The following is a 12,057-nucleotide window of genomic DNA, read 5'->3' as shown; positions in this document are numbered from 1 at the left end:
TCCTGATGGTTTCAAGATTCTTTATTAACCCAAGAGCAGCTTTCAAGATACATTACTGAAGTCTGTCTGATTAATTTCTTGATCTTGCCCAGATGTTTGGGGCTTGACATGTCTTTCTGGAGTATCCTCTTTTTAAAAAAATTAAATATGACAGTCATATCTGGGATGAAATAGAGGAGTAGCCTATGATGATACAAACGGGATTTTGCCACATTTAGAAGCTTCCTAAATTGGAGAAAAAAAAGAAACAAATAATTTCTGGTCCCCCATTTTGGGAAATATAAAATCCAGTTATAAGAAACCAAATTGTGCACACTCTTTGTAACTCTTCAGTCCACCTAATAATGCTGGTGCCTTAATGTGGATGTTTGGATTTACTTTTTGTGGTAAGACTGCTTTTTTTTCCAAACTATTTTCACTATTAAGGATAGCTTTTTCTTTCTTTGATATTTTTCTCTTGTACATTGCATTAGTGGCATCTTTATCATTCACTACACTTTTATTAAAAATGACAATATATCCTGCTTTAAAAACTCAAATATAGTGCATTTTTACAACTTTGTTTCTAATGAAAGGATTTCTTTCACTTCTTTTTTCCCCCCTTGTTCAGGACTTTCAGAGAGTCCTTTTCCATGGCTTGGGTGAGATTAAAAACTAATTAATGTTTTGTTTTGCATTTCTTCTTCCAGTAGGAGATCCATTACCTCTGGGATTAAGCACAGATGTAAGAACAAGGTTTTAAATGGCAGAATTTGTAGGTTTAATGCTTTCACACAATATTTGTTCAATGTGTGGAGCAATTTGTGGGACAGAATTTATTTATTTATTTGATTTATATGGTCGCCCAACTCAGAAATTGTGATTCTGGGTGGTTCCAACCTTGATGAGGTTCCAAAAGGCTCTGTAGGGACCCAACCACATATCGCCTCCCAGAGAGCCTCGGGGACTCAGGAGGGACATAGCTCTAAGAAGCACATAGCTGGGTGCACAGGACCCCGTCCACTTCATCTGACTTGCCTAGACAGAGTCCAACTCTGAGCAGATCTAAGCAACTATCTGCCATATAGTTATTTTTCGTAGTGGCCCTGAAGATATTCCTGAGACTCATTCTTCGCCTGCAAGGAAAGAGTCACCCTAAAAAGGGTCACTGGATGGTCTTGGTGGACACAGTAGGTGGAGAAATAACTACATTTCACTGTCTTTATTGCCACAATGTAATATGATGAGCTCCTAAAAAGGAGAGAATGAAAGCAATATATGAAGTGGAAAGATTATTCATTTGATATAATCTTTTTCCTCTGGTCTACTTGCACATAAGCTAGAGGTGAGCAACGTGTGTCTCTCCATATTCTTCTCCCATGATTGTGGAACACTTGTCATGCTGGCCAGATCAATGGACAGGCTGCACATTGCCTATTCCTATCACAGTGTAGATCCAATCCAAGTATTTTGAAAAATACTTATTTTATCATCTTAAAATAAAGAAAACATTTTCAATACATAAATAATAAAATATTTTGAAAAATACTCTTATATGTGATACTTGCAAAGAAGTTAAATTACTGGGGATAAATTTGCCTTGAATTTTTTTTCTTTACTTTTTAGAATATAGAAGTTGCTTTATATTTAATCAAACACCTGTTACTTCCTCAGGATTGTATGCTCATGGTGGCACTGACTCTCAAAAATATCAAGCAGAAAAAAAGGGTTTTTTTTTCAAAACCTGGTATCTTACCTTTTTACTAAAATCTGGAGGATTACATCTTGGACCCATTGCATGGTACATTGGTGCTATGGTGCCCCTTAGAATATTGTGAGAAGTAAACAGAGATGCAAGCGTAGCTGTGTCTGTAATGCCACAATATACGTTTTATTCTTTCTTTCTGCAGTTATAAGAGTGTGGTGACCCCCAAACGTGCAGGGGTTGCTATTGGATGCTGCTGGCTGATCTCCTTCCTTGTGGGGCTCACTCCGATGTTTGGCTGGAACAAACTGAAGGAACAGCAAGAGTCAAACTCCAGCCAACCAGATACTGTGGTTTGCCAATTTGAAAATGTCATCAGCATGGAGTACATGGTGTATTTCAACTTCTTCGTGTGGGTATTGCCTCCACTGGTCTTTATGCTCATCATCTACCTGGAGGTCTTCAAAATTATTCGTAAGCAGCTCAACAAAAAGGTTGGATCCAACTCAGCATACCCAGAAAAATATTATGGGAAGGAACTGCAAATCGCCAAGTCTCTTGCCTTGGTGCTATTCCTTTTTGCTCTCAGCTGGCTCCCTCTGCACACTTGTAACTGTATCCACCTGTTCTGCTCCACATGCGAGACCCCGAGCGCCCTCACCTCTATTGCTGTATTTATGACTCATGGAAATTCAGCCATGAACCCTATTGTTTATGCATTTAGGATTAAAAAATTCAGGACCACATTCCTGCAAATCTGGAACCAGTATTTTTATTGCAAAGTGGACAAGAATGCAAATAATATTGTTAACACTGACATTGCTATTTAGGAGTTATGGACTGGGGTGTTTGGGGCCGCAGCCTTCATACTGTACAGGAGGATCTATAAACATTCCTTTCATTGTCCAAGTGACCTGGGTGGAGCAGGCAAAGCTCAGAGGCACCCACAAATACTATTTATTACTTCTACTAGTAATATTCACTGTACCACTTGGTATTCTATGACCTGTTCTTAAATTGACACATATTTACACATTTAAAGGGAAATTATACCAACAAAAAGATGTGACATATCTTTCATTCCAATAAAGAGGAAATGAATCTCAGTGATTTTCTTGTGGAAATCTGCTTTTCCTGTGGGGGTTTGCAATATACTGTAGTGACTCAAATGTTGAAGTCCTCAATAGTCATAATAGGAGAATCCAGAGGAATAAAGGAAATGTGGAGAAAAACCTTGTGTTCAATGGTTATAAAATATGGCCACTACCTATATTTAATACTGACAAATATAATAACTAATAAGTTTTTGTATGAGCAAGATCAGAGGGGCAATTCATATTCTCATATGCTCAGCAGCTCAGTGCCAGTCACAAGCTTAATTTAGGTGCTACTAAGTATTATGTGATTTTTTTTCTTGCTGCCATAATCTTTGCATATATAATCCCAGATTATACCTATTATTAATTTACTACGTCTGCAAAAATCCAGTTGAATATTAGACAACAGTGGGTTCTGCCAACTCAGTGAGATTCAATAGGAAAGGCACTCCGCAAATCCTGACTCCTAGGGAATTTCACCATCAAAGACCCAGAGCAGGAACCTTCTCTGTGGTGGTTCCCCTCCTCTGGAACAGTGTATCCCTGAAGATAGTGTTGACCCATCCTTGTTGCAGTTGCTGATATCTATTAAGACCTGGATTTCCTAGAGGATCTTTGTGGACAAGTAAGCTGTGATGGTCCTGAGTAGAAGCAGTGCCAGTTGACTGTGGGTTACTGAGACTTTTTGTAAGTTTAAATAATTGGAATTGATTGCATTTTTATCTTAGTACTGGGAATGTAAACCATGCAGAGCTGTTATCGACTGGAGTGACATATAAGCCTAAATAAATAAATGAATACCACTTAGTTAGTTTTCTGTGTCTCTTTGCTGCCATTTAGTAATCATATGGACTTTTGCTACCCATATCTAGTAGCCCTTGATGAAGAAATTATTTAAGTTTTCATTTCAACTTCCTTCTTTATTGGTCATTACAGCAATGCAACTTATAGCAAATTGGCTGTGCACAGTTCTAAGGACAGTTTGGCATCTAAGGATAAAATGCCTGTCCAAAAATGAGAGAATATTAAGTTAAATTATTTGACTATTTGCTGTCATTTAATGTGCTTCAAATCTGCCACCTTTGTCTTGACATCTCACTTTGCCAAGTGATAATACAAACCTTCACTTTGTTAAATACATACATCATGACTGCAGTTAAACTTGTATTCAGGGCAATTTTTAAATAGTATTGATTTGTTCCTGTGAGCTTCCTAGAGATAAATAACTGGAAGAAGCAGGTCCTCCACTCTAGATGTTGGATTACAATGTTGATCATCCTGGATAATTGGCTATGCCAGAGTCCAGCAGCAAGAGGGCAACAGATTCTTCATTCCCAGATAAAAAAATAAATCCTTCTCTTCCCTGCCCTAGCATGGTGAGGTCTGAAATTTAGCATGTAACTGATCTAGTCATGCAAATGAGATTAAATTCACCTTTCCCACCTGGGAGGAACATCTAAACAAGTAGAACAGAACATACATTACAGTAGCTTTCTTGAGGAGGAGGAGGATTCAGGCCCTGAAAAAAATCTATAGATATTAAGACACCAGGCTAGATAATGAACTGTCAGATCAAGTAATATCAGTGAGTTCAAAAAACTGACATAAACAAGAAACCTACCCAGGACCAGGCCAAGAAGTTGATTGTGGCTTGTGTTTCATTTATTAGTTTGTTCCAGTCTTAATGTTGAATGTGCTGAGTGCATGCACTGCTGAACCTAATGTAGATTAATTAACAGTATAGCTAGGTAGTAGATTTTCCTCTCCTTTTGTCAGAGGTATTATACTGATATCCTGAAAACAATTCTATTTAGCAATTTGAGCAGTACAGTTGCCTAGTGCAGACTAGACTGACCTACAGATTACAAAATTATCATTTCTACAAAATTGAAGAACATTAGCTCACAGAGCGTATAATCAATGACGGCTGCCTCGTATGTATTGCTTTGCTTCTACTGAAAATAAATAACCTTTCCTACCCCTTTCTTTCCTTGCCTCCTGCTACAAAACATCATACCCTACTGTCCTTTAAAAGGCAGGAAAGGAACTTCTGAAAGAATACATCAGTTGATTATTGACCTCCACATTGATCATTGTGGAACCCCAGTTTCCCCAAGCTACTTTCAAACAGAAGTTCTACCACCAAGACCAGCATACTATGCAAACGTAAAGCAGTGTGAAGAAAGAAAGGCCCAGAAGCTGCCATGGTCAAGGACTAGAGGTCCAGTTAACAAGCAATAGCTTTCTGCTTCCACTTGCAAGGTTGTTTGGAAGTACTCCTATTTCAACAGTGCGCATATCATAGCACCACTGTCCCAAACTTCCTTTCCATATGATTACCAGCTTAATAAATGTCTGTGGCATTCATGAAAAAAGTAGTCCTGTGTTCTGAGATTTGCTGGAATCTCATTTTTTTTTCAGTGGAGAAAAAAGAGAAATAGTCTAACACCAGCTTAAAAATACTTCAGCAAGAGTTCTTATCTAATTAGTTCATGCCTAAAGAGAAAGTAGGCTACCAGCTTTTAATAATAAGAAAAGAGACATCTATTGAAACAGCTAAGAGCAAGAATGTCTTTATATAGGTAGTTGTGGGGAAGGGAATTACACCAAATTGCCTGACCTTTTTTTCCCCTTGTCCTTCAGAGACAAGTGCTAAAAACAAGCAGAGGAAAAAGAGGAATACATAGTCACTTGCAGGTATCATAAATTCCCCTGAAAAACCCTTCCATTATTCTAAGCGCAAGAATAATATACTTAGAAGGGAAGGGGAAAAGACAAAAAGAACAATGCAGGCGCCTCCATTTTTCTCTGTCTCTCTTTCTCTCTGTCCTCCTAGTCACGTATAAGGTGAGTCCTTCCATTGCTCCTAGAAATTGCTAAGGATCTCCGTCTGGCATTGGTTCCTCTTCAGGAAAATCACAAGGCAACACCCGTGATGTAACTCTCTTTCAAGAATCTAACTGTAATAGTTTAACATTTCTGAGTTTTTAATCAAACAAGGATACTGCAAAACTAGAGAAAATGCTGAAACAGATAACCAAAATTACCAATAGGCTATAGCACACCGGGAAAGCCCACAATGTTTAGGCTTTTTTAGCAAAAGAAACAGATGAATACGGAGGATTATGATAAAGGTTTCCAAAATTATCCCTGCAGTGGACAACTTTACTTCTTTTATCATAATGCTAGTGCTCAGGGGCTACATATTTCTCCAACTGCTGAAGAACCCAATGCCAAAGTAACTCTAAATGCCAGTTACTGCAAAGAATAAGCAGCAGGATGCCATTTTGCTCTACTCTGTTTTTTGGTTGGCATTGGCTTGGCAAAAAACAGGGTGCAAAAGTAGATGGGTCTTTGTTATGATTCCAGAGGCTATTCTGATGAGCTTGCAGAGTGTATTGTCGAAGGCTTTCACGGCTGGCATACAATGACTGGTGTGGGTCTTCCGGGCTGTGTGGCCGTGTTCTGGAAGTTTTGTTTCCTAACTTTGTTTCCTAACTCTCTGGGCACAGAGAGAACTGCTCCTGTCTGTGCTCCTGCACTCTGAAGATGCTGGTCACAGGTGCTGGCGAAACGTTAGGAAACAAAACTTCCAGAACACGGCCACACAGCCTGGAAGACCCACACCAGTCACAGCTTGTAGAGTCTCCTTCAAGTCAAGCTCAGCTGCTGGTAACTTCATAGACACCTCCATGTAGTTATTGTCAGCAATATTGAAGTGGGTTGCCACTCCTCCTTCTGGGGTGTTTGTTCTACTTCCCAGTGAAGCCTAGAGCCATGCAGTTCTCCCACCTAAGTCTTAACCAGTCTCAACCCTGTGTAGCTTCCAAGCCCAGATGAGGTCAGCCGGGTGCTTCAACTTGCTGAGCCTTTTATGAGCTTAAGGGTGACAAATGGGAAACTGACTGCGTATGGAGAAGAGAGAGTATAGAATCAGAATGCAATCAGTATTTTCTGACAAATGAAACTTACCTAACCAATGGCTGGAAAGAAAAGCACAGGCCTGGAATATTTTTGTATTTTACAATAAGGTGAGCCCCATTCTCCAGAGTTCAAAAATCCTTTCCTGTCAAAAAAGGAAACAAAGTGAGTGTTCATGTGTGTTTGCAGCAGCACAATGTTTATCAACAGCAGTGGAAGATAAAATGGCACCGATGATTTGAATTTTGAAGTGAGAATATTCCTTTCCCTCCCTTCTCTGTCTAAAGAAAAGAGGTATATTCTCTGTTGTTATCTTCTCATTTGGAGAAGTCCCCCACAGATGCAGACTGTTTACACTCTCAGTGTGGGCAAAGGTTGCCACTGCCCCAAATACTGTAAGGCAAGAACTCTTATCACAGAGAGGTTCCTTCAATAAATGTTTCCTGCTCAACCATTCAAATCAACAGCAAAAGCAGTAGCTTCACAAAAACAAAATGCTTTTTCCATGGAGGCCAAGCAGCAATTAGTCAATTTCAATTATGGATGGAATGGGAATGAACAGAATTAAGCAGTGTAAATGATTTATCGGTAACAACACATGAAATCATTACAAAAAAGTGAGAGAGAGGTCATCCAGCCTGTTGAGTACTTCTAAGACCCAAAAAACCAGTTTGTCTTATTTATTCATTTCTTTTATAGCTTGATATGCTGCTTTCAGGACAAAATCCCCAATGAAATCAAAAGCACTTACAAGAGGGTTTAACTTTGGTGGCCTATTAAATTTGTTCCTGTAATCTCTAAAGTATGCATATCAGTTTGACACGGGTTGGAATGCTGCAATGAATCAAGGTTTTTTTTTTAAAAAAAATAGAAAGGTCAGAGCACAAGATCCATTATACACTGAATATTTTTGAAGTAAATTTAACAATGCATGTAATAAAGGAACAGGATGAGTCCTTTTGGCACCATAAGCAACTCCAGTATTTATTGTGACATCTCCTTTTGTGAAATAAGAGCCAAAAGGCCAGTGTTGTGTAGCATTTAAGGAGGTGAATCTGGGAGACCCAAGTTGAAGTTCCCACTTAAGCATAAAGCTCACTGGGTAATTCTGGGCTACTTGTTCTCAGAGCCCAACCAAACTTAAAGGAACTTGTTGGGATAAAATGAGGGGAGACCCACACTCCTATGTACACCCAACTGAGCTCTCAGAGAAAAGGCAGAATGCAATAATTAACTAAATTAGTGTGTTAGGTACTTATTGAGAGCCAGTTTGGTTTGGTGGTTAAGGCTCCAGGCTAGAAACCAAGAGACTGTGAGTTCTAGTCCCACCTGAAGCATGAAAGCAGCTGGGTGACTTTGGGCCAGTCACTCTCTCTCAGCCTATGACATCAGGCTCGGGTGACAAGCCACTTGGTCAATTCCTCTTGCAACCAACGGATCAATATTTGGTTAATCCGGGGTGGGGGGGTGGGGGTGGGAATGGACCCTGCACATGCAGGAAAAATGCTAGGATGAAAAAAAAAGTGTGTTAAGTATTTATTGTCAGTTGGTAAACATACTCAGTTGGTAATTCCTTACATAGATATATTGAGAAAAAATGCTGTAACTGTGGGGACAAAGACCATAATGTGTAAGGGATACCATCTATAAAAATGTATTTGCAAGGTTCACATTTCCATCCAAAGCTATACATGTGAGTTTTGCATAAAAATCTCATAGTTGTACTTCTTACATTTCATGGCCTTTTACATAGAGACAGCTCTTATATATAATAGCCTTTTAATCCAGCTGTTTGCCTTTCTTTCACCATATATGAGTTCCTATATTTCTATGTATGTATGTGCACACAACAGAAATTATGTTAACACATTATATATGTGACAAAGTGACCTGTATTTTAAAAAGATTTATGTCACATTAAATCTATTAGTGTCATAAGAATTTGTTTTGTTTTGTTTTTCTTATAACAGAAGGAGATATATATGTGACAAAGTGACCTGTATTTTAAAAAGATTTATGTCACATTAAATCTATTAGTGTCATAAGAATTTGTTTTGTTTTGTTTTTCTTATAACAGAAGGAGATCTGCCTTGAATTTATTCCTGTCTGGGCAGTTTGAACTGACGGAAGCTTATTGTTGATCAGATTTGCATGCTATCTATATGGACAGAGAAGGGAATTAGTGAACAATTTCCATGGTAAATATATCCTGCTTGATTTTTCTGATTCATGTTGTTGAGATATGATTATTCCTGGATATGGCCAGACCAGAACATTAGCTCAGACTAATGATACAATCATTACGCCAGACTATGACTTCTCCATTTCTTGTATCATTTGAAAAGTGACTCCCTCTATTAAAATGACTAAGACATGTTAGCTCATCATGTCTATAGAAATTAACCCATATAGATCAACCCCAGGGTAAAGATTGGGGGGGGGGGGAAATTGGAGGTGGGAGTGATATACTCCCTTAAGCTTCTGGATGAAAAGTAGGCTATAAACCTAACAAATAAAGAGCAGGCAGATTTTGATGGTACATAATGCTCTTCTGTTAGATATACAAAAAATGGACATGAGGTAGGAAAAGCCTTTGTGAATGACTTCTTATGAAGCAGTGGAGGCACTTAAGTACTAAATGAATCCCTCAAGCTGCCGAAAATCCTTCAAACATGGCTTTGCACTGCCTAACCACAAACAGTCAAATACTTACACTCTGCTTAGGACACACAATATAGTAGACTAGGCTAAGCTGACTAGGGTAGTTTGTAGTTCAGTGTGTTATGGGAACCCAGCATTCTCTTAGTTTCAGGTTAAGCCATACTATGGCTTGTTTCTTTGGGTCCACGTTGTATGAACACTGCAGCTGTGCTTTGGTAATCTGACTTTAGCACAAGGGTGGGTGATGTTGAGGGATTGGAGCTCTGGAAAGCAGCAGAAGAATATTGGTGATGTCAGCAGGAGGGGCAGGCAAACATGTTTTGGGACCTTTTTTTGTTTTGGGGGAATGAGTTAAGGGAGAAGTAGCACAGAATTGCCATATTGGGGGTGGGAGTGGGGGAAGGGATTCAAGGTTAGGGTTAGGAATTGTTTACACACACACACACACACAGCTCTCACTCCCATTCTCATCTTTCAAACCTCCAAATATTGGGTTGACTTTGGTCCCCACAATGATGGCTTTTGGCTGTTCAGGTTTAAGGTTTAAGGATAGAAGTAGGAAGATGCCTCCCAAAGATCTGGGCTCCCATCCCCACCTTGGCCATTGAATCTTGTTGGTAAAAGTTTGGGGCATTAGGAAATTGCAAAGGGGGTGCTGGAAGCTGCAAGTTGTTTCCCTACAATTTAGTATGCTTAGTGAGTCCAATCCATCCCAAATTTCCTCCACATCATCTTTCCATTTTATTATCCTCCTAATCATAGTGTGATGAAGTTAATAGAAAGAATTTCACAACTTTCAGGGGATTTGAAATGTGGTGTTTTCTAAGCTAGACAAGTACTCTGATGGCCATGCTACACAGGGCACAATTTAGGTAAGAGGGGAAAATGTAGAACAGAGCAGAGTAAAAGTGAGGATGGTTGTGGGAGGAACAGGTAAAAAAGGCTAGAAGGGAAAAATGAGGAGTGACTGTGAGGTGGACAGAATAGGTATTTTCCCTATTGGACATTTTCTGGCAATGGAAGTGGAGATAGCGCTTACATTCTAGAGAATTGCTGGTGTTTTAATTGATGTTATTGATATGTTATCACCCAGTATATTTCCATTCAATATTTTATTTGTTTGATTGATAGTCCACCTCTCCTCCAGGGACATACAAAATACCTCCTCCTCCATCTTTTTCTTACAAGAATCCTGTGAGTTAGGCTAGTTTGAATCATAATGTCTGGACCAAAATCATCCAATAGGCTTCCTCAGTTGTGGATGCTTCCTTAATCACTACACTACACTGGTCCTCAGAGTCACAGCTTTTTATTCCTGGAAGCTTTGTGCTTGCACAGTCAGTTTCTATGGAGGGAGGCAGAGACAGTGAAGGAATGCCAAAGCCATTAACGCATAAAAGAGACAGCAAACAAAATCTCAGTCCTGGGGAAGAAGCAAGCATCAGAAAGGAGCTCAACATAACCCTGCCTTGATTCTCTCCAGTATAAGAGGGGGCCAAGAGAAATGCTGGCAGGCTTTCCAGATTCTGTTATTATACCCCACAATAATAGAGTTCCAAGAGTCCTTGCAGTGCCTGAATCCTGATCTGGCCTACCTTTAGGCCTCACCAGAGTGTATAAGTCACTCTCTTGGCTACCAGATTCTAATTCTAGCTTTATCCCACCACTTATGTACCCTTCCATTCATGATCCTGCTTTATAAATTGTTGGAGGATAAATTTTATATTTTATATACTTTGGTAACCTGGGATGAGTAGCAGTCTTTCAGAAATTCACATAGCTGGTCTCTGTTGTTCCCTAGGAAGCTGCTGCATGACCGGTCTGAGTTGGTGGCAGCACCTGCTGTATGTCCAGTTTCAGAAGCTAATTAGAGTTGGGCCTGGATAGTCTCCGGATGGGAAGCCATCAGGCAACACCAGGATTGTACTCTGGTTTGTGAAGTGGAAAAAAAATCATGCAAGAAGACAGTGACAAACCACTTCTGCCCAGTTGCCAAGAAAACTGCGTAAATCAGTTTGTGATGTTACCAGGAATTGAGTTTGACTTGAAGGTATCTTTATTTTGTAGCAGAGTAAATATATGAATTACAAAGACTCAATGCTCAATCACTCAGTGCTTCCTATTTAGTGGCTTGTTTTTATAAGTCAGTTTGCTTTAGGAAATTGAGTTATAAATGTTGCTTGTTTATAGCACTTTGGAGAGTAAGAATATGGTGGAGTTCAACCCATGTCCAGATGTCTGATTGCATTTGCCCCAGTAATAGCTTTGACCTATGAAAAATCTGATGCATTCCAGCAGAATCTTTTCTGTACAATCACTATGCCAATAATAATGATTGGCAGATCTTTCTATATGTCAGGATGGAATTTGCACCTTCAAGGGGATGCAGTCAAGTCACATCTAAAATGATATCAGGCAGTTGGGAAAAACTCAGTGCTGCTGAAATTCAGTCATAGAAACACTGGGGAAAATGATGTGCTATTACTTTGAATAAATATATTAATCAAACAGAAGTGTTTTCAGCTTCTGGGAAACATATTTGAATATATTTTCCATTCTTATGCAATGTGTTTCCCACTTTCTGTAAAAAGTAACCAAGCCCAGGAATAAGGCTATTTCTCTTTCTTTCAAGCCTATGTTGACTTTGATGAATGATCTCTAGTTTTTCTGTTGAGATTTTAGTTTTATCCTTTA

General features: G+C 39.2%; 1 protein-coding gene across 3 annotated transcripts in view; it reads left to right on the top strand.

Annotated features, from left to right (window-relative positions):
* LOC103051536 (adenosine receptor A1-like) overlaps window positions 1–4,406 on the top strand; it is an 82,745-nt gene extending 78,339 nt beyond the window's left edge. The window contains exon 3 of one of the 3 annotated variants that reach the window (XM_088153210.1): window positions 1,890–4,406. In XM_088153210.1, the coding sequence (XP_088009336.1) occupies window positions 1,890–2,514 (625 nt within the window). In that variant the 3' untranslated portion in view covers window positions 2,515–4,406. The remainder of the gene's footprint in view (window positions 1–1,889) is intronic. The other 2 variants (XM_088153209.1, XM_088153208.1) reach the window with 2 other exon arrangements.
* Window positions 4,407–12,057: the final 7,651 nt, after the last annotated feature.

This window comes from Python bivittatus, unplaced genomic scaffold (assembly GCF_059951505.1).
Source record: "Python bivittatus isolate LINGU-HERP-01145 unplaced genomic scaffold, Pbiv_v1 ctg000700_np1212, whole genome shotgun sequence".
Taxonomy (NCBI): Eukaryota; Metazoa; Chordata; class Lepidosauria; order Squamata; family Pythonidae; genus Python; species Python bivittatus.
Note: the sequence above shows the minus strand (reverse complement) of the source record. Positions and strands in the feature narration are given on the sequence as shown.